General features: G+C 43.4%; 1 protein-coding gene across 2 annotated transcripts; it reads left to right on the top strand.

The window, feature by feature from the left end:
- Positions 1-521: 521 nt before the first annotated feature.
- On the top strand, positions 522-16,221 carry DESI2 (desumoylating isopeptidase 2). 2 transcript variants are annotated; one of them, XR_011738295.1, is made up of 6 exons: positions 522-884; positions 7,911-7,983; positions 9,844-9,937; positions 10,635-10,776; positions 12,645-14,017; positions 14,933-16,221. XR_011738295.1 is itself a non-coding variant. In XM_065833347.2 (5 exons), the coding sequence occupies exons 1-5, from the start codon at positions 846-848 to the stop codon at positions 12,876-12,878; spliced, it is 582 nt and encodes a 193-aa protein (XP_065689419.1). In that variant the 5' UTR covers positions 522-845; the 3' UTR covers positions 12,879-16,221. The 2 variants fall into 2 exon arrangements, 1 of the variants encoding a protein (XP_065689419.1); XM_065833347.2 differs by having other exon boundaries at positions 12,645-16,221.
- The last annotated feature ends 6,798 nt before the right edge of the window (positions 16,222-23,019 follow it).

Raw genomic sequence — 23,019 nt, 5'->3', positions numbered from 1 at the left:
ACACTGAGGGCCTCACCCTACGTGTGTGTCACGCCCGACGTAACACAGGGCAGCCTGACACGGCCCAGCAGCCGTGAGAGCGCGGCGGTGTCGGTTCCGGCGCGGGTCCGCCCGGCCCGGGCCTAGTGCCGGCGAGACGCGCGAAGTGCCAGCCCGACGGGGCTCCAGCCGCCCGCTGGTCAGCCCGCACCGGGCTCTCCGGCCACCTCACCCAGCCCCGACACCTCCCCAGGAGGGACGTGTGAGGAGCCACGACAACGCGCGCCGGCGCTACCCGCGCCCACTGCTGCTGTGCCGGGGAAGGCCGCAGGGGCGCCCGAGCGGCGCTGTGCACGCCGGGAGCCGCAGTCCTGCCCGCCGCGCTGCGTGCCGGGAGCTGTAGTCCCGGCCGGCCCGCGCCCGGCGGAGATGGGGGCGGGCTCGAGCGGCTCCATTTTGCGCCCATTGGAGGGGCTGCCCGGCCGAACCGCGGCCCCCGCGCCAGCGACGGGTAGGGCGCGAGCCGCTGCGTGCGCCCTCCCTCGCCCGCGCCGCCGCGCTCCGTCTCCCCCGCTCCCCTCCCGGCGCCGCCATCGCCACCGAGGTGGGGCCCGCGCCCGCTCCCCCCCGCCCCGCCCGGCCCCCGCCGCCGGCCGCGGGCTAAGCGCGTCTCCCGGGGGCGAGGCCCCGTCCCTCCGCGGCGGCGGCTCCATGGTGCCCGCCGCCCCCCCCCGCCCCGCAGCAACAGGCAGGACGAGGAGGAAGCGGCCCCCGGGGGTCCCCACGGCCCCGCCGCCCGCCTGAGCAGCGCCGCCGCCGCAGCGGGAGCGACCGAGCGGGCGGGGGGCGCCCGCGGGCCGCCGGCGATGGCGAACCAGCTGGTGATCCTCAACGTCTACGACATGGTGAGCGCCCGGCCCGGCGCCAGGAGCCTGGGCTGGGCGAGGCAGCGCGGCCCCGCACCTGTGGCAGCGGGCACAGGCGGGGGTCCAGGCTCCCCGTCCTGGTCGGGCCGCGGGCGCTGCGGCGCGGAGCGTCCTGCGGGAGGGGCGAGGGCAGTGGGGAAAGTTTCCCTGCTCTTTTCCGGCCTGTCCCCGCGAGAGGCGGCTCCGTGGGCTCCCGCCCGCGGAGAGCGATGAGAGACCTGGGGAGGGGGTGGCGATGATCTGGGAGGTCTGACAGTGTCTGTGGGTCTTTTGTGACCCGCAGCCAAAGTTTTCCGGGCTGCGGGCCGGGCCTTGCGGTGACAGGTGGGTCCCTGCCCTGGCACAGGGGAAACTCGTCCCCTGCCCCAGCGATGCGTGAATAGCCACGCTTGAATTTCCCCGGGCTGTTCATCCTCCCGTGGTTTTGCCGCCAGGGCTCAGCGGGGGGAGGCTCTCCCGTTCCTGCTCCTGAAAACCAGAAAAGTGGCTGATTTTCCAGCAGGATAGTAGTTGTGGATAACCACTGTCTGTAGGGATAAGAGATTTTTAGTGCTGTGTCAGTAACATGTTTTTTTCTAGACCAGAAATTTTGAACAGTTTTGGTGTGGCTGCAACTTGGTAGAAATAATGGAATTGCTCCAGCTTGATTTGCAGTCCTATGAGCTCACCTTCCCTCCCTTCTGGGTCATCTTTCTGTGACACCTACAACAACTGTTGTATTGTTTTCTGTTCAGCTGCAAGCTGCTCAAATGCTATGGTAACAAATGAGGTGTAAGTACCTGCATAGAGCTGGAGGTGCGGATAAGTAATATTAAGAAAATATTATCCGTTAATGCGTTTCAAGCGCTGGAAACTAGAACAAGGAGTACTAGTTCTCTGACCACATTTTGAATCTACTGATAGAGGGACAGTAAGATTCACAACTAGCTTCAGGTAACTGTTTTTGTGTTACTTAGCCTATTTTAGATAGGCTTTCCTGCCATCACCACCATTTTAAAGTGAACTTTTTGCCTTTTAAAAGGGTGAAGTTGTATAATGTAGAGTCAGTGACTGCTGGCAGTGAGAAAATGCAGCTTGTTTGCTTGAGAAAACTCAGGCTCAAGTGCTAAAATATTTAAAAGCAATTATAGGCAGCTGTTTTGAAATTAAAAGTATATATGAGTTTACATGAACTAGCCTGATTTCTGTCATAATTTTTTTTCACCCCAATACTTACCATAGAAATCAATGTCCCTGTCAAAGGATTTTTTAAAATTTTTTTTTCTTGCCCCCTCCTGTGTCAAAGTTCTGTCTCCAGTGAATATAACCTGTTGCTTCTACTTTGTTTTTCCTTTATTGCAGAGAATGAGGGGAGAGTGCAGACAGGAACAGTCTATTCACTGTGATTTTTCAGAGAGAAGGGAATAAATGGAGTCTTTGCTCAACTAGTTGAGATCATACATGTTGCTGATACAACAGGAAGTCAGTGTACCTTGTTTATACTAGACTTAAGGAGGGAAGGATGCTCTGTCACATGTGTATGTATGACTTTTCTGGAGTACAGTTTAAAAGTGTACATTGGAGAATCTCGTCTAGCATGGAAAGAGGTGGCTTTACATTTATAACTATAAATATTTGAACAGGGCAAGAAATAGGACTTCAGTTTCAGGGCTCTTACATAAGGCAGTGTCTTTGAAGTCAAGGCCTGATGCACTTCTGACCCACCAAGGTGGAAGACCCGGTGTTCCCACGAAGACTCGCTTAGCTGTGCGGAGTGTCACCTGGGCTCAGTTCATGGGCAGGCTGTGAAAACTGACAGAAGGGACTGTCTCCCGTGTGAGTGCCTGCCTGGAAAGTCGCGCCACGGCCTCCGTGAGAAACAGCGTTCTTGCCACGATGATGGCATTGACAGGATGTGACTTCAGCATGCCTTGTTTTTTTCTCTTGTCATAGTCTACGCTTCCCATGGTTTTCCTTCACCCCTTAGTCCTTAGATTTCTTTGACACAACCCACATCCTCCTTTGTTTTTCTCCAGAGTTGAATTACTGTGATTAGTTTTACTCCAGCCATCCTAGGAAGGCTGAGAGTTGATGGAAGGGTAGGGGGAAAAAAGCAACAGGAAGATTGTGCTCATAAAAACTAGTGTCATACTTCTTAGGACATGTTGGCGACTGATAGTTGTCGTGTCGTGACAAGTGAGGCTCTGCCTACATCAAGGAGTAGCATAGTCTCTAAAGCCACCATCTGTGGAAGGAACTTATTCCCCAAAAGAATGCTTGATCACGTATACGGGTGGCACTTTGTGCATTAGTTTGCAGTTGTGGACATGAGCACAAATTATACATAGTTGTAAGCTGAATATTTCTATATCGTACTTCAGCTGTGTTTGTTTTATAATGATATCCACCTTATTTGACCATAAGAGAAACGGGTTTCCTTTAAACTGGAAAGAAAAGCTGAGGTTCCCACGGTGACTGAAGGACACTGTCAGTGCACATCCAGCCTTGAACTCTCACTAAATGATGTCTCAGTCCATTTTAAACTTGTTTGAAGCAGGAGCTTAAACTAGAGCCTTACTTTCGTGTTGCACAGCAGTTATGTGACTGCATATAGACAGCCTGCTGAAATCTATGATACTTTGTTGTTTGGGGGGGAAAAGGGAAGAGTCTTTCATAATAGCTATTTTGAAGTTCTTTTTATTCATCCAATCTTGACAACTGTGTATTGAGGTACTAGCAGGTATATTGATTGCTTCTGACACTTTGTGTCACTTGGAGGTGGGTTTGGGGTTTGTTGTTGGGGTTTTTTTGTTTCTCTTTTGGAACAAGAGACCACTGTTAGACACCTGGTTGACAGAATCAACATTACTATAACTGCAGCAGTGATACCAACAGCTCTATTTTAACCTGAGTGCTAACTGTGGCTGCATTTCCCAGGCAGCTGCTTAGGTATGCAGGGGAATATGGGGTGACCTTGCTGCTCTGGAAACTCCTTGCAGGACCGAGCTGGTTGTTTTCTGAGCATATACCCTTCCATTGTCCTTAGCGCTTGAAACAGTGAAAATCTTTGATAAAGCCAAAGAGGGAGGAGGGGTGCGTGTGTTGTACAAGAAAGGGGACTTTCAAGTACTGGGAACTTTACAGAGGGAGAGAAGCTTAAGGGCATATTTACGTGCTGCAGTTCATGCCTTTGAAAATCTTATGATCGTTAAAAGGGTAGGGTGAAGACTTTGATATATTGTGTTTTGAGAACCGGAGTACTTTATAGTTTCATTTTAACTAACTGCTATTTTTAGGAGTCTAGCTTTTTTGTGCACAAAGCAGCATCCTATTTTTTCCCTTGTCAAATAAGGCTTTAACAACCTAAAGTATTAACATAAATGAAAGCTCTGAAGAAAGTAATGAAGATATTTTTGAAGCACTGGGGTTAGTCTTTTTCTTTCATTTCAATGACATGACTTTATTGTGCATATAGAAAAATGCTTGTCCAATGTTTTCATTCTGATAGTTACATTAAACATGAATTCCTGTTTTATAAGACTGACTTATTGCAAAATATTGAGGATATGGTATTGTGCTTTTTCTATACATTATACTGTGGCGAAATTCATACGAAGACTAAATTAAGGGAATCAAGTTTGTGTAATGGAAGAAAAAATGCAGCTTTCAGGATCCATTGGGGATTCCAGAATTTGTGGCATTTTACTGACCCAGCAAGCTATATAGTTGTTATTTAAGTTGCATTTGACATGCATTTCTTTCTTCAGTGAGATAAGGCATTTTGCTCAATGAGAAAATGTGACCAACCTTCCAATAGCTGATCCAGATTAAGTAATAACTAGATATAATTACCGTTCCTATGGGGAAAGTATTTCTGCTTTATTGAAATTCTTTTATCTTCAGTTAATCTACTCTGTTCTTACTGGAAATATTAAATGCCAGCTTGCTTTAGTCAGTTCTTCCAAAGATGCTAACATTTGCATTATTTGCCACCACTGCTCAGTTTCTGTAGTCTAGTGAGCCCCGTGTATTTAGGTGCCACCAGTAAGGAGGAGTGTGCACTGGAACAGCACTGAACTTGCAGAAGACCTTGTTAGAGCAGCTTTCTGCCCCCTTTGTCTGCTTCTGTACAAAACGATGAGGAGGGTGGGCGACTTGCTTGTCTGTCCTCTCCCTACACCCTGCGCTGGGTTTCACGAGGGTGTGTGAGGGAGGAGCATCAATAATTTTTCTTTTTCTGCCTAGTAACAAACGAGGCTTTATTACTTCTACTGCTTATGGAATATCTTGTATAACTTTTGTTCCATTTTCAGAGAGCAGTGATAACCTTGCTTGGCATTAACAGATCTGACGTGTGTGTGTAACGTGTAGGTTATTTGGGATTCAGAGGCTGGAGCCAGAGTTTTCTGGCCAAATGAGTACCCAGGAGAGGAAAGACTAGAGCACCAGGGACCCTGTCAAGCTCAGTTCTAGATTAGGTTCATTTGGATGTATCTTCTCATTAGGCCAACAAGCTTTCTTCCTGTGCTAACAAACTGTATGTTGAATGTGCCTATGGTTTTTACTATAAATCAAACCTAAAACTATTTTGAAATGGTCAGCTGGTAAAGTGTGGGATATGACTGGCTTCAGAACTGAAACAGGGTTATGTTTAACTAGCTCCTCCATTTTCTTGGGGGCTTTGATTTCACTTCAGTGAACAGAATCATTTTTTTTATGCTCGCAAACCCGTTAAATTCATTTGGTGGTCATAATACTGTTTTCTTTCCTTCCCCTCTTTTTATTTTCTCCCTGGTTTTTGACTTTCTATATCAGGTGTGTCAGACTCATTTTCACCGGGGGCCACAGCAGCCTCGCAGTTGCCTTCAGAGGGTTGAAAGTAATTTTAGGACTGTATAAATGCAGGAGTACTTACATTTATACAGTCCTAAAATTACATTCGGCCCTTTGAAGACAACTGTGAGGCTGTTGTGGCCCCCGGTGAAAATGAGTTAGACACCCCTTGTCTATACAGAGTAAATCTAACCCAGTATATTTCTAGATGTAGCTTGATCATACAGACTAGTTCTCTGCTCTTCTCAGGGAGGAGGAAGGAAAGAACTGCTAAGCCCTTTAAATAGACTAAGGTGATAATTTAGTGTAGTCATCCATGCCCCACTAGCTAACAAAGCAACGCATTGACAAAAACAGAAATTAAAGCAAAGGGTAAAATTTAGTCCTGAGCAAAATTTATCCTCAGATCTCAATGAGGCTTAATTTTAAATAAATATAAGGAACAAAATCTGCCTTCTGTTAATTCATGTTGTCAAAATTTCTCACAACTGGCTTGTCTACAGAAGAGGACATCAAATGCTCTGTATCTTGCTATCCAGATAGTCTTTTGCGTCCTGTGCCTGCTAGCATAATTGTGAATTTTAGGCTGGAAAAATCACGTGCTGATGTTTGGTGGCTGATGGTAACTGAATTTGGGGGACTATTTATTTTAGGTTTGACGGTACTTAGGGTGACTATAAAAGCCAAATACATCCATATTTTATTCCTCCTAATTTGTATCTTTTGGCTTGACTTGCGCTTTTTGCTATTTAACTTGTCTTGATTTTCTTTAATAGCTTCTCAGTCCAAGGTCTAGTGCATATTTTTTATTGGGAGAAAACTAGCTTTCAGAAATGCATGTTATATATCATAATGTTTGTAATGGCCCTGTAAATTATGCACTAACTCAGCTAGCACATCTTAAACTGTAACACCTGTAACCTTTTATATTTTTATCATCAGCTGTGCTGTTTTAATAGTGACTTCATATCAGAAAGCACTTACTATGTCAACAGGTTGTGTAAAGAAGACAGCTTCTTTTTCTTCCTGTTTGCTAAAGAAATATTAATTTCCTGGGGGTGCTACCTCATCTGTATCCTGTGTGCCAGCTGACTTGTTGCAGGCTCCTTTGCTAAAGTTTGCAGCCGTGCTCCTTGGGACCACATGACCTGGGAGGAAAAATCTCGCTACTGGACTAAATGACAAAATAATGTTTTCCTTGTAGTCTTGAGAAGTATTTCTTGCTAGACAATTTCAGTTGTAAGGACACAACTGAGGTTGGTTTTTTAAAGCCTTTGTTTGAGGTTCCTTTTTAAATTGTGTGTCACTTGAAAATTTTTACTGAGACTGATATTTTGAGGGTGTCGATGTAGTTCCAGAACTCTGTACATCTTTAGAATCTTGAGGATAATAACTGGATCCTGACAGGCACTTGCTGCTGCTTCTGAAAAAGAAAAGAGAAAGTACTAAGGGAAGGGATTTTTTCTTTCCCCCGCCACCCCTCCCTTTTTTTTTCATAAATTATCACTTCCTGGTTTCCTTTTGAAATGCAATTATTATCTGTTGGATACAATAGAAGTGATATATTGGAAACAGGTGTTAGACCTATGCAAAAGACTTACACCTGGTGTATGGAGACACATCCGGAGCTGGGAGAGAGCTTCGTCTCTTGTATGGTGTCCGACAACGGTGTATTCAGAGATGAAATATACTGAGGCAATTTCAGTCCACCTTACATATCTCTGAGTGTGTCTCATGCTCACTTAGTCATAAGCAAAAGTGTGGTTGTTGCTATAAATGATGGCATGTGTATATTACAGTCCTGCATTCTGATATTATTAGAAAAAAGCAGTCCTGCAAAAGTACTGCAGTTGATTCTAGAATGTATCCCACCTAGTGGAAAACTTTACAACCTGTAACTTGTTGACAAATCGAAAGTTGACCCGGATTTCTCCCATGGATGGTCTCCTTGGCTGGCAGACATTGACAGCACTAAAACACTGGAGTAGAACCCAATGGAATTAATTCACTCTGTACAGTTGTGGAACTTTAATGGCATGTTCTGTTCCTGTAAAATGGGTTGTGCAGTTTCACTTTGTGGTAGGGTTTTATTCTTTTGATGTGGAAGATAAATACTTGTCAGCCTGCTATCAGAAGACAAATCTGTCTGAGAATCTAACAAAAGTCATTTTTTATTTTCTTCTTTTCTTTTAGTATTGGATGAATGAATATACTTCTTCCCTTGGAATTGGAGTATTCCATTCAGGTATAGAGGTGTATGGCCGAGGTATGTGCAAGAAAAACATAACTTACTCTCTGTTTGGTAATGCTGTTATTTAAAAAACGTTTATCGGGTAGTGAGGGAAGTCTGGCTTCTGAAACCTGTTCATCAGTTTTCTCTTACAGTTCTCATCTCTTCTGTTCTGGAAAAAACCTTGGATACAAATAATCCAATCTTGCATTCTTGTCTAAAGCTGTGCAACTATGAAAAAGTGTGCACTTTATTCAACTAGGCATAGAAATATGTATTTTAGGTTTTGAAATACCTATTGTTAAAATAAATGTATGCTTCAGGTAAGCATGGTTGAGTTATGTTTCTTCAGTATTTTGCCAGCCCTTACTGCAAGGAGTTAATTTTTAGGTGCAGAAACAATAGTTTGTTGCAGATAGACACATGAAAGTGTATGATGCTCAGCAAAACCTGTCTGTCCCTTATTGGTAGGCTGATTTGTTTTAAAAAGATAGTTTGTTTAAAAGGCATCTCATGAATACCATTAGCAAAAGATATGCTTGTGATAAATACAGCAACACACTGAAATTTTGCTAAGTAGGTGGTACTTTGGGGATGCAGCTTCCTGACCTGTTTGAGCCACTTTGAGTCCCCATTGCTGCCCAGCGGTGTTTCTGAGCATCCAGTAGCACAGGCTCAGGTCTGGGGTGTTCCTGCCTGCCAACCTAATGACACTGTGAGCTGATGGTGCTAATAGCACTCCATTTAAGGACAAAAAAACTCCAGTTCTCTTTTTGGAATGTGTTTGGAGGTGAGGGGAAGCAGCAAATATTGTGGCATGAGATCCAAGGACCACACTGTTCAAAGTTACCTTAAACTATAGATGTTTCAGCTGCTATAATGGTCAAACCATAACTGAGTTTGCAAGTGTTTTCAAAGTAACAAATTGACAAAACGCAACATTTATTGTTAACACTTTTAAAAATTTCTTTTAATCCAAACCAGAAAGACCTGACTCTCAATAGTGCTGTGCCTGAAACTGGGCTCGAGCTGCGCCGAACACATGTGCCTCCCTTCCTGTGCATGGTGTAACAGCTCCCTCCTGTAGCAGGTCATGCCTCTGCTAGAACAATGACCTGCATTTTTCAAAGTACATCAAACTTTATTTATTAACCTGTTGTAAAAAGATTATCCACAAAGCCAAATGCTGGACTTGGATGATGTGGTAAGAGTTTTGAGGAAGTGTGAAGTCATGCTTACAGCTTTTTTTTGCACTCTGGGTGCGGTGTGCTGCATTATTGTACAGACATAGAAGGAAGCTAAAGCACCCCATGATATTTTCTTGTACTGTAAGTGCTTATGCCAGCAGATGCTGTGTGCAGACTTCAGACGCATGCACTGGTTTACTTTCCTGTTATAGTGAAGAACTCAGGAGAGTTGAACTCCCGCAAATCAAAGAAATAAAAAAAAATCATTAGGTCACTACTAGCTGCCACACTTACAGCTGTAGTGCACACTGAATAGAAGCGCCATCAGACTTCTGAGGGTGCAGTACTTTGAATCCCTAATCCATAAATATGTAAGTGGATTTTTTAAAAACAAGCATGTATAAAGAACATTGGTGGGACTTACAATTTAACTTGTAAATCCTCACTGATACAATTAAAACAATATATACTTACTGTAAAGTTGTTCAAGTTAAACATGTACAGTGATGTAGGAAATTTCCTGATGGTTCTTACTTAGATCAACTGGTACCTTACAAAACTTCATTTCCAGCTCCTTGCATCTGTTACCCATGTAAATAAGAAGTCTGGTTTCTAGCTTTAGATCCTTGTGATCTTCCAGTCAGTGAGGTCTGCTGTTTCCCACTGTTGTCATATGCTGTTTTTGTTAAATCTGAGCTTTCTCTTTCAGAATTTGCCTATGGTGGTCATCCGTACCCTTTTTCTGGAATATTTGAAATTTCACCAGGAAATGCTTCTGAGCTAGGAGAAACATTTAAATTTAAGTAAGAAAGATACCTATTTTCTTGCTTTTCAGAAGGCATATTAAAAAGACAACTTGTTGCTTTTATTTTTGAGGATAGGTATGTTGAATATTACAGGATTTCTGACTTATTGAGAAATTAGTGTGCTTACTTAGAAATGAAGGACAAAGGTGATGAGACTCAATAGTGTCTACAGCAAATAACATTATTTTTGGCATACATTAAATGCCTTAAATCTGTACAAATCATATGGACTTTTGGCTAGCTTTTTTATTCGTATAGTGTATACAATGGGGTAACTTTTTCAAGGTAGTAAAATTTTTATTCAAAGCTGAAAAATATTGCTCTTCAAGGTTTCCCCATGTCTCTCTTGCACTTTCTCAGTGTGATTGCCCTGACCGTTCCCTGCTTTATAAGCTTTTACCTGTTCTCAGCTGTCTCTTAGAAATTATATACTTTGCAGAATAGGGTAAAATTGCATCCAGTATTTCTCAGAGTTAAGCTGCAAAGAACTTACAGGTGGGCAAACAGCAAGGAAATCATATTTCATGATAAAGATGAAAGTGGTTCTGTAACATGTAATAGAAATAATCCATGTTGTTCTAGGAGGGCAGAAAGATCTCCCCACCCACAGTGGGGTGATTTTTGAGTGATGTGTGAACAATAATCTGCCTATATCATAGAAGCCTGATCACCTTCTGCTCTGTTTCTCTTCTAGAGAGGCTGTGGTTCTAGGCAGTACTGACTTTATGGAAGATGACATAGAAAAAATAGTAGAAGAGCTTGGAAAAGAATTCAAAGGAAATGCTTATCACCTAATGCACAAAAACTGCAATCACTTTTCTTCAGCTTTATCCGAGGTAAACAAACTAAAGGTCTGTAGAAACGTGTTTCCTGGGTGGCTACAAAGCATTTTTCCTGTCCCTTGGAATGTTTGACCTAATTTCCAACTTCCTAGCTCTGTTACTTTGGGCAAATGTGGCTGTTTTTCAGGTTCTATTTCTGTTCATGTCCAAAGCACAAGATTTTGCTGCCAAAAATGCTAAATATTGTTTTCATACATAGTTTGTGTTCTGGCAGGTATGCATTCTTAATTGAGAGCCCTAGTGAATAAAGTATTAACAGGATTTCCAAATCATTTCAGATGCTTCAGAGATCACTACTGAAGATAGAACCATGTGTTATTTTTATCCACAGAATCATCATACTGAAAATAATTTTTAAAGTTATGGTCTACTGTAAAGAATAACAAAGACATTGAAGTTTAACAGATAGTGTTAATCCTCTGAGAGGCTTTTGCCAAGTTATTGCTCTGCCAGCACCCGTGTCCTGGACATGTAGATACCCAAGTGGTTGTACAGAGTATCTGACTGTGGAGTTGAATGGACTTTGCTTTTTCCTCTCGTTTTTATTTTAAAATGATTGGTTTGCCAATATGATTGAATGCCTGATCACTCACATATGTATCAACACGAGGGAAAGGGTCAGGAACAAGTAACCCAGGACAAAGATGGGAATGGCAGTTGTGATTTTTATCAGTAGCTGGCAATCTCTGCTTGTCAGAATTTATTCTAATGTTTCATTGAAGCACTCCAAAAAAGGCATGGCTATTTTTTCCATTATGAACTTCCATAAAATTTAATTGTTCTTTCTTTTTTTCAAACAGTTAATGGCACACTTATTGTATAGCCTGTGTTTTGTGTAAACTGATCTTCCAGTGGTACTGGAAAATTTTATTGAGATGATGATTCATGTGCAATGCTGGAACAAGTAAGTAGGGTGAGACACTGACAAAGCAGCAGTTGGCCTGAAATCTCGCCTATATGGCCAGGTTTTTGCCATACTCTTCAACCGCATTATCATGTTGTTCCTATTTTATGTCTTGTCCTATTTAATGTTCAGAATTACTGTAAAAACAAGGATGTAATTACAAGTTAAATGTAGCAGAGTAATGCTCACATTACCTACAGTTTTCTCCAGATTTACACTGAAGGAAGTAGTACCAGAAGTGAATATGGAGGTAGTTAAGTAAAATAGCTCACTCCTTGAATAGTGACAATGAAACCATTCAATGACTTGTGTACAGAAAAAACAAGTATTTAATGCAGCTTTATATATTTTTGAGGAGCTGAAACCAGCTTTGCACTATATAGCTTCTCTTGTTCCAGTCAACATAAGAGTGTTTGTGCTTGGCCTGTGTGCTACAAGGTGGTGATGTCTTGTGCAAAGTCATCAGAGGCTGTCTCAGTCAATACCCTCGGCTGTATGGATACTTTGGCGTAGCTGTGGTATTGACACTATATCTTTTTGACCAATTGTTTTCAGGGTGCTTTTTTCTAATAGTGAGATTTTTCTTGCAATTTCTGTTTCTGAGGAATTAGCAGTGAATAGAAAGCATACCTTAACTCATTTCTGTGTCTTTTATAGAAGTTATTCAAAAAGAGTGAGGTGGTTAGGCTTTTCGGGACTTCTAAGAAAATACAGAAGCATATGTCAAGCTCTCACAGTGGAAAACAAGTCTCTTTGTGTGACTTGGGATGCTGCTTTTACAGATGGGTAAAGTTGTCCTAGCGTAGCTAACTTGAGTGTTGCTTGACTGGCGTTTGTGATACGCAAATCATAAGGCTGCTGCAGCCTTTGCTTTTTATTTCCACTGTGTACTGTAGTTCTGTTGCTGCTGAAACCAAAAGACAAATTAATCCTTTATTTTTCCCTTCCCCGCCTTTAGATTCTGTGTGGAAAAGAGATTCCACGGTGGGTGAATCGCCTTGCCTACTTCAGCTCCTGTATCCCGTTCCTGCAGAGCTGCCTGCCGAAGGAGTGGCTGACACCTGCAGCCCTCCAGTCCAGCGTGAGCCAGGAGCTGCACGAAGAGCTGGAGGAAGCCGAGGATGCGGCGGCATCAGCTTCCTTGGCAAGCTCAGCATCTGGGTCTAGAACTGGACGCCACACCAAATTATAAGTCTCCCTCCAAAGTAACAAATGGTTTGAAAAACTTCAGTTTAATTTCTCCAGCAATTGACTTCCTGACAGCACGTGAGAGCTGACTCTAGAACATGGTTTTTATATGCAAAAAAGGCTCTCGTCACCCCCTGTTTCAGCTCAGGATTATTTATGTAGTGAAAAAGGATTGCTGGGAGAAAAGGGAAGGATTATGGTTGAAGCCACCTTTTTCATTTTCACCTGTTTGGTAGACCTGGGTTAATTTAACATCTTGTATAAAGCAGAACTTAAATTATTTGTTTACAGTATTGTGTACTGCTGTTTACAAGTCCTGTAAGGACTCCTGCCACCATGGAAGAACAGAGCATTTGAGTTGGATTTAACTGTTGGTAAAAGCAGTGGTGTGATGCCCTGGATGAACTCTCCCTTTTGTTTTGAAGATTTAAGGCAGGTGAACGTAAATTTTGAGAAATGCCAGAAACTGCTGAATACTATATATGTAAACAGGGTACTGTGCACTTAAAGTGGCTGATGTAAACAGGTGATTGCAGGATGTAGGGAGACTGCTTTTGTCTAAGATCTGTTACTAGAAGTATGACCTCTACATTAATGAAACTGTGGATTTTTGCACATATGAAGGGGAATTTCTGTGTCATTACAATGCACATTGATCCCTTTTTTTTTTTTTTTTAAACTCAGCCATGTACTTTGCATCCTGTCTTCTGTCTGCATTTACAGTCTACTTCAACCAGATTTTAGACATGTGAATATCATCAACAAATTTTTCACTATTTGCTTTACTTGGTTTCAGACTTGTATATAAAAGTTAGTACTTTTATTCTTGTTTGTTTGTTTCATATAGCTTGGAATAGTGTAATACAAGCCATTTATGGCTGGGGAATGGCCTTGCTTTCTGCTGCTGATTTTTGCTTAATTTGAGTTTGTAAACATTCGTGTCCTTGTTTTTGAGCTATGAGTTACTGCCCAGTTGTGCATATCCGCACAAATTACAGAAATCCTAATTTATTTTCCCACAGTCTCTGTCTGTGGCGTTAACTTTCTTGTCAGATGTAATGAAGAAAAACCTGAAAATTGCTTATGCACCTGCGTGTTTACACAGCAGAACCCACTAATCTGCACACATAATTATATCTGAAGGTAAGAGATATTATTTTCTAAAATACAGAAGTATGTTTGCTGGTAGATTATAATTAGAGCTAAATTATAATTAGTGATCAGAATATATAATGGAATGCCTTATTCTTGTTCACTTACCAAGAGGATTATTGGTTCTTCCAGTCATTAGTGTAAATTAGTGAGGTTCTCTTGTGCACATAAGGATACAGTAGCACAAACATGAGGGAGGTGAGCTTGTGTATTTTGAAAGACTTGCTGCCTTAAATTAAAAAAAAAAAAACATACCATCCATAAACTGATCAGCTCACAAAGAAGCGTGCATTACTAGAAGTGTAAATGATTCTTACAAGCTTTATTTTCAGTCTGTTGCTGGATTTTAGTTTTTCCATTAAGTGAAATACTGACTCTACAGTTTCTGCTGTTTAAAAGGAAAAAAAAAAAAATGAGGAGGCAAAAATGCTTCATGTTATGGATGCTCCTAGCCACAGGTAGTCGATGCCGTTGCGCCCTACGGGAAGGTGCAGTAGGCTGAATTGTAGTAAGGATTCTTATGATGGGCAGCTCCAACTGGGGTTAGAAACAAGTAGAAGTTTTTCTGCCAGCGGTTGGGTTGGATCCTTTGTCAGGCAGTCTCTACGTTTTTCACTCATCGTCTGCAATGCAGTGTAGCTACAGAGATGCTCAGTTCTGGGGAAAAAAGAAATCATTGAGACTCTTTCTGGAAAGATGGGATAATAGTAGAAGTCTCTTTAACTGTAGTTTGGTACGTGCTTTAATAATCTCTTCTGCCAAGTGGGAAATGCTCAAGACTGACAAGTCTACCGCTAATCACGTTCTCTGGTCTCCAGAAGCTGGACATATTGACTCTCCCTGTCGAATGCTTTTTCACTTGAATCTCTTGAATTTGAGTTCTCCTTTCATTTTTTTCCCCTGTAGTGAAAATGAATACGGTGGTCTCCAGTCAACTCTCAAGCATTACAGAACTGAATCTCGCGCTCCTGACAGCTGAGACAACAGGCCACAGGTTATTTTGTCTCTGCTGTGCAGCTGGGGAAGTAATGTGACTGAGTCTCTCGGCCAAGGCAGGTCCTTTATTTCAGCTCAGGGTTGAGGCCACTGATCTAGCAATGTACTGTAGCTTTTCCTAGGTTTTAGGGAAAATAAATAGAATGAATTTTCATTGCTACCTAACTTTTATGTACCAAAATCAGCTTTTTAGGCTTCTGATACATCCAGAGTGCTAGGTCACCAATCTCTACACCTTCATTATGACACACAACTGCAGCATGTACAATGCAAGAACGTGACAGATCACAGCACAGTTTTTATTTAGAAGTAAAACTAAGAATATTTTTTATAAAGCAGACTGGAAAGTTTGTAACGAAAACATTCATTTTATTGGTAGCTGTACAGGTGAAAATACTGTCTTATGCTCCTCTTTTTTGTTGTTGTTTCAAAATCATCCATTTGTAAACCCTGTGAGGAAACTGACCCCTGAACCCTGAAGGCTGTTGGGTACTGAATCAAAACAAGCGGTGCTGGTAACCTCAGCCGCAACTCAGCCTCCACTGGATGCCTCTGAGAAGTCACCCTGCCAGTGGTTACTCTGATTTGTTAGCAATAGAGCAAGTTACCTTTCACCAGCATTACTGCCAAGCAGGGATTACTTTAGTCTACTAATGACCACACTGTGCTAGGACTAGGACACTGCAAAATGCTGTGAGAAAGCTGGACACCTGTGGAGTCTTTTCCATCAAAACGGGTAGAAAAATATCACTACTTCAGGGTTCTGCTCTGTTTACTTTCTCATTCTTGTTTAGTTTTCTGTAAGGTAGTACTTTTGGTACGTATTATATTCTTTAACTCAAAGTCATTTTATTTAAATGCCATTTTCTGTTCAGCAAGCCAAAAAAAATCCAATGTACTGTCAGTGTGCACCAGTAACTTCAGAGTGGCTTGGTAAAAACATAGTTGTGTTACTTCTACAATTTGCAATGCAATTCTGATCACTATTGATACATGGTAATTTTCACTGTTGGAAGTTGGTTACAAGCTGAATATTCACTGATGCATTTTTTGTAAACTTGTATTCAAGTTTACTGTACTACATAGTATTTGTATAAAATTCAAAGAATTTTGACTTTTGTTACCTGTACATGGCAACAAGTTGTCTAGCATCTGAAACTTAAATCCATCAGTTTATTAAAAATACTTTTATAAAAAAAGACGGTTGGCTGTGTGTGTTATTCCCTGGTACCTACAACTTGTTTTGTCAGTTCCACCCAAGCTGATCTTCACTTTTGGAAGATGCCTTCAAAGGATGTTAAGATGATCCAAGGGTTTCCTATAGTTAACCTATAGGCTATTTTCTGACATGAGCCATGAGATGTGTGGGGTCTGTAATGTCTGCGCCTTTCCAGCTCCTTTGCGCTGAGCAGAAGGACCCAGAGTGTGATCAAGGACCAATGGCAACACCAGCCTGAGCCACCACCCTGTGCTGCGCCCATCCTGGTGGTGCCAATGGCGCCACAGCCCAGCGCTGGCCCAGGCTGGAGAAACTCCCCTGGATATTTTTTGAGGAACTTGTAACCCGTTAAAAGGAACTTGGCAACTTTGACGGAGCTCATCCATTTAAAACTGTGGATTCCAGATAAATTCACTTGTGGTGTCCGATGGCTAAGGGTGCCTGTCCACTTCTAGGAAGGCAATGAATGCACAGGAAGCATGGCATTGTTTGTTAATGGGTGAGTAGCTGAGTTTAACTACACTGTTCTTGAAGAAAATAGAACAGCTTCAAATTAAATTTCATTTTCTAAACCAGTTTCTTCAGGCATGCAGGACTGATGTCGCAAATTTGTCATCAGAACAGCTTCTCAATAGGCAAAGCATTTTTACAGCTAAAGGCACCTTAGTCATATCATTCCCTGTCAATAAATATTTTTTTTCCACAGTACTTCATATAATGCAATGAAAATGGCTATTGGGCAGTTCCTGGCCTCTCTCTGATACCCTTTCGCTTGATCTACATAAGATCATGACAAAGCTTCAACAACTTTTCAATGTAACAATTTGTCAGGGAAGCCCATGGCGTTGCTTTGAGAAAGCAGCTGTACTCCACCAGTAAATCTGATTCCTGCTTGTCTGGAGTAAGAATCCCATATTTCTCATATGATCTGGTCCTCTAAAATTAGCATATCTCAAACTAACCAGGATTTAGCCATAAAGAAATGTAAGATTCCTGCACTTGCACAGTTTCAGCTTGCTCTGGGGATGGCAGAGGGGCTACATCTATCTGGTTCTCCTCAGAGAGGGGCATTACTGCCACCGGACCAGTTCTCCATCCCTGCCCCTCTGAGCAGCTGTCCAGGACACGCAGAGCTAAGGAAACACCACTCCTTCCACAGGTGGAACATGGGTGGCGGGTGGATCTTGTGCTGTTCTCAAAACGATGTGTCAGTCCCGAAATCCTCAACGCAGAAAGCTGCTGTGCTTGCCTGTTACCTGCTCTGCTGCTTCTAGCCTGTGCGGTTCTGTGAAAGTAGAGAAAGTGGTGTCTTCTGAGTGAAACCAATGAAGGGGAAAGAGAGGGGCTTCATGTGGCTGTTTAAGCTCATGGGTTTCAACTCTAGGACTTCCTTTCAGGCAGTCTTTTTTCACCTCATCTCCTTTCACGTTTACACAGCCTGAAACAACGCATTCAAATACTGGACTCCAAGAAGCCTCAACTGTGTTGCTGAACTGTTCCTGCAAGGTCTGACTGTGGCTTGGGAAGAAGGTTCAGAGGGGTTCAAGCCATCTCAGATGAGAAAAGCCTTTCCTGCAGCCACAATGTGGGCCTCATCTTCTGCCCCAGGCAACTGTAGGGCAGCAGGGTGGGGGGCTAAAACACACCTGTGGGGTTTGAGTCTGGTCCCAGTGACAGTGGTCGATACAGGTATTCCTTTACAGAGAGATAACTGATGTGAATCAGACATCCCCACCAAACAGGTTACAGGCAAGTTTTTATCAGAGTCTAGCGAAACGTGACCAACCTCCACAGCCGGCGAGAGACATGGGGGAGGAGGAGCCCCTCTGTTCCCTGTGTGTGCCTGAGTGACACGGCAAATGTGGTTTTGGCTGCTTCCCTGACATTTCCCAGGTCTGAATGGTCGTTAATGTTGGCTCAAGCAAAGCCCAGCTTTCCTCCAAGAGTAAGAATAAAGCACCATTAAACCCACCTAATGACAACACAAATCATGCGAACAGAAAAAGGCTTGTGTTCCCTACTCGGGCTTCTGAGGCTTGCAGGTTTTGTTCTGGTTTTCCCATTCCTAATTTGCCTGTGGGAAACGCTGCCTCCCCCCAGCCCTCCCAGTGCAGGCACACAATAGCTGCTTGTCTTTTGCCTGGAAGGAACTGCTGAGCCTTTAAATAGCTGGAATTTAGTTTATTTTTCTTCTGTACTTCAGCTCATTCATTACTCCAGTCATAGCACCCTAAAAGTGTGGATTTCCAGGAGCACTGGAATTTCCTTTCCTCCTTTTTTTTTATTTTTCCCCCTAAAAAGATACTCTACATCTGAAATTTTGTGCACCAGCCCCTTGATAGAGTCACTAACTAATCCTGCAGTGAAGCATCAGTGTCCAACAAATTAATTCACATGCCATTAAGCAAATATGATCTGAGTAGTGAGGACTAGCAAGAGCTGACGGCAATGTAGTCAGTGAAATGCAACTGTAAAGGTCAATTATTTTTTTAATCTCAGACCTGGAAAGCTTACCAAAAGCACTGAACGAGAACCGATGATAACTGAGGTGACTGGTTGAGCTGAGGCTGCTCGGGCCAGCTCTGACCTCCAGCATTCTGGCGTCGAGGGCAGAGAAACACCTCAGGGAGTTCCCCAGTTTTTGAGGATGCTCTCACCTCTGCAATTGCTTTCTTTGAGCTGCTTTGCCCTTCCAGGAGCCTGATGGCTTCTGTGCATGTTAAGAGGTTTAAAGGAAGGACAGTCTCCATGGCACAGATCGCTGCCTCTGCCCTGCGGCTCCCTGCACCAACGCTCCTAATGGTTGGTGCTCATATTGCTGAGGTTGTCTTCAAATGAGGAAAAAAAGGCTCTAATACTAAATCTACTGACATGTAACTATTTATTGATAATATAATAATACTGAAGAATTAAACCAAGTACAAACAGGAATCTGCTCAGAGCTACCAGTCCCAGCCTGTGGCATAACCTATATGTAGCACATCCAGAGCCATCAGCTCCTCAGCATCACCTTTTTCTCCCTCACGCTGTCCTCTACAGATGTTTAACTTCTTAAATGGTCTCTGAGGACCTGCCTTTTACGTGCAGACCAGGTAACCCTATCGGTCATCACACTCTTCCCTGACTGTGTCATGAACTAATCTATACTTCTTTTTCCTTATCTTCTGAGGAGGTTTACTTAGAATGCAGCAACCCCCCAGAAACAGGTTCTTGTTTAATGTCCAACAGTGGTGGCCTTTGCAGCATATACCTGGTAGCCTGGAAAAGCTCCACTTTGTCCCTCCTTGCAGACTCCAAGGTGACTTTCTGCCATATTTCCAAGCTAGCTGTTGCCTTTAAGCTGCCTGCAAGCTGGAGAAAAGTGCTGAAATAGGCTACTTTTCAGCTGATCACCTTCATAAAATTTAATCTTTTGGTTTCATAGGAAAAAAACACCACCCTAACAGTGCACTTCTAGTGATTGTCAGCTTGATTTTGAGAAGCTAGCCTTTGAGAAACATTAGAGACAGCTGGAAACATTAGGCAGCTGGAGACGCCAAAGTAAACTAAACTGCTGGCTGCAGGGATGAGAGAGCTCAGTCACCATGGGGCTAAAGGACAGACTCAAGTCACTCGTCCCTCCCATGGGCACAGGGACTGGGCTTAGGAGAACGCAGGCATGCTAAAGCACATTTAGGTCCAGCAGACAGACAAAGGAGAGGTCACGGGCAGAAAGGCTGAGATGGTGGAGTGGCTGCTCTGCCCCGAGGTGCAGACAGGGCCTGGCCACCAAGGCCATCCAAACTGATCACTGCTCTTTGCTGGGTTTAAAAGATCTTACCTTCAAGGCTAAAGTCTAAAAAACACCCAGAGAAAGAGCATCTCATCAAAACCACGTTGCTGAAAGCTCAAGGATGTCCACAATCCAATTAAATAACCTGGTGCCAAGTGCTGATTCTCCTGATACAAGTCAAAGCCTTGATTATGGCAATGCCACAGGTCATCCTATGTCTGGTCCCAAGCAAGCATCCACTCGGCACTGCCACATTTCCTGCAGGAGGAACAGTGCTTGGACACCTCAGCCATTGCCCCCAAGGAGAGAGCAGCTGTCTGCTCCCTCTTCTTGCCCATCCCTTCACAGTCTGTGGCTGGAAATGAGCACTTTCCAGGCAGAACAGCTCAACAAAGATGCAGCGCAAGCACAAACTGATGCTCATGCTGCTCGTTCAGCTTTGCTCTCCAAAGCCTCAAAAGGCACAACAGTGCATTTGCACCTACTGCATTTACACAGAAACAGGTAACATAACGTCAACCTGGAGATAGGAGCTGATGAGACTTAAACAGAGCAGATATTTCTGGTGATAGTAGCTAGGAAGAATTCCAAGAATATTGGTAAATTAAGTGCAATACATATAGGACTGATATTTTAAATATACTTGTTTAACAAGTTAACCTATAGAAGCATGCTAGGAGCAGTGGAATGAGTGAACAAAACAGGCCATGTGAGAGGGCAAGGGCTCCAAAAAGAAAGTGGCATGTGTACAGGCAGAGTTAACCACAAATCCTCCCATCACTGCTGGGGTATGGGAACGCTACAGCAGTGGGAGGAGAGGGCGAAGACATCTCCAGACCTTTTCTCCCTCTGCCCTCCTCCCCTGGCTTCAGGACAAACTGTCCAGACAGGCAGGATCAGACACGAAAGGCACTGCACGCCGGCTGCTGCTGGTGGAACAGGCTGAAGACTCTGGGCCTGGGCTTGCACACCTGACAGCAACAAGCAATGCAAGTGCACCGGCCAGGGAAGGACAAACAGGTCAGCTGTCTTCTTTCCTGTATGTGCTGAAAGTCATTTCTTGGTTTCCATGGAAACCAGCTGCTGCAGAAATGATATTATGAAAATGACTTCTAAGATTAAAGCTAACAGATTTGTTTTGCTCTAACAAGTGCAAAGGGACTCATCACTGTATTGCCCTGTGTGTGGTTTCAGAGAAGTTGCAAGTACCCCCGAGACACCCCGTCGGCAGCGAGGGCAGCATCGCCTGCCCTGTGTCACTGAGAGCCACAGTAACAAACCCCAGGCAGGGGAGAGGAGGAGGAGGAAGAGGAGGAGGAGGAAGGAGCAGGGACTCAGGGACTTCCAGGTCCCGCTAGCTCGCTACAGGTGGGTACAGCTCACACCAGTACAAGAGGACACGCTGCTGCCATCTCTGAGGGCTGAATCTACTGTTTGCCCTGAAAACCCGAGCCAGCAGAAGCCGCAGCAGCGATGTGTGATGGCATGGTGAGGTCTCCAAGAGACTGCACCGCAGCACCTTGAGTAGAAAGGGGAAAGGCAGCAAGGTTAGAGAAGGGCAGTTGCTGTGAGACTGCCTGTCCCTCTCACCCAGATACTGAGTGAGGGACACTTGATTCAGTGTCTGCTTTCATATTTGACACAGACACCAAGTGGTCAAAAATCAGTCTTGTATGAAAATGAAGTTTGGATAGGCGAACTCTTATGTAAATCGCTCTCAGAAATACACGCGTTATTGAATAAACCAAAGTCATGCCTCACAGAGAAGCTCCGTAGCAACAAAGCACATCAGTGTTTGATGGAATAATTGGCAGAAAAACAAGCAGAACTTAAAAAGCTTAACTCTCCCTACACATTATTAATTACTCAATCAAATTGCATTTGGAAAGAGTCCATAAGAATATAAAGAGGCATTCAGCCTAACAAGAGCGATGTCAGAGCCCAGGTTAGGTAGGACGGTGGAGGCCTGTGGTTAATGCTCAGAACTGGTGGTGTGAAGACAAGCTGTGGCCACCCCCACAGCAGGGACTCGCAGGTCCTGTGAGAGGCGGCAGAGCCCTGTGCCTGTTCAACTTAATGCAGCGCCAGCACCTGCAGGTAATCACCTCAGTGGACAAACAGCCTTCCTAATGGCCAATAAGCAGGCAAATCAGAGAAAACATCTGGAAACAGATGCTAGCAGGGTGAAATTCATTTTTAGTATGCGTTTTGATGTTTCTAGAAGATGCTCCAATATTTTACAAAAAAAGTAATCAAGAATACAAAAATGCTGAAAGCAGCCAAATCAGACGTCAAATATTTTTGTTCAAGTCCTGCAAATGACAGTTAATCATAGCACTAACAGCCAAGTGTTTGTTATTGAAAAGTCCCCATACTCCTTGGTACAGCGAAGGCTACGTGATCTTGGAAGCTTCCCATTAAGATTTTTCTGCATCTCTGCTGCAAAATCCACTCAAAATTACTATAATGGATTACCCATTACTCTGTTTCTGGAGAGACTCCCACAGCAAGGCTCTACAAAACTTGAGGATGCAAAATTAGAAATTCTGAGAGCAAGGTATACTCTGTTGTGGTGGGTTTCATCTCCTTATGCAGTGTTAAAGCGCTGCTACGCAGGCCTCGGGAATATAAACACTAATTACTGTAGCCATGTAACAGAAGTCATAAAGAACTTTACAGTACAACTAACAAGCAATTAGATGCTAAATTAAGAAGCAGAACATTATGGTCTCTAGTCCATCAAAGGAGGAACGATGGCCCTCAGAAGACAGATATGGTACTTTATGGAAGAAACTAGTAGTTCTGAAGTCTAACTGTGGCATTTGAAGATACGTGGTGTGAACAAACACGTGGTATTGACAATGACTTGATTTTACATGTATGCTTAGCCTATCAACAAAGCAATTAGCTGAAAAGAACATGATGGTCACTCCATAGGTGAGGACAGCAAAAGAAGAATGCATTATACAACGTTCAAGGCAGTGATTAAATGTACGGAGAGCTGTG

This window comes from Patagioenas fasciata, chromosome 3, assembly GCF_037038585.1.
Source record: "Patagioenas fasciata isolate bPatFas1 chromosome 3, bPatFas1.hap1, whole genome shotgun sequence".
NCBI classification, from domain to species: Eukaryota; Metazoa; Chordata; class Aves; order Columbiformes; family Columbidae; genus Patagioenas; species Patagioenas fasciata.
Note: the sequence above shows the minus strand (reverse complement) of the source record. Positions and strands in the feature narration are given on the sequence as shown.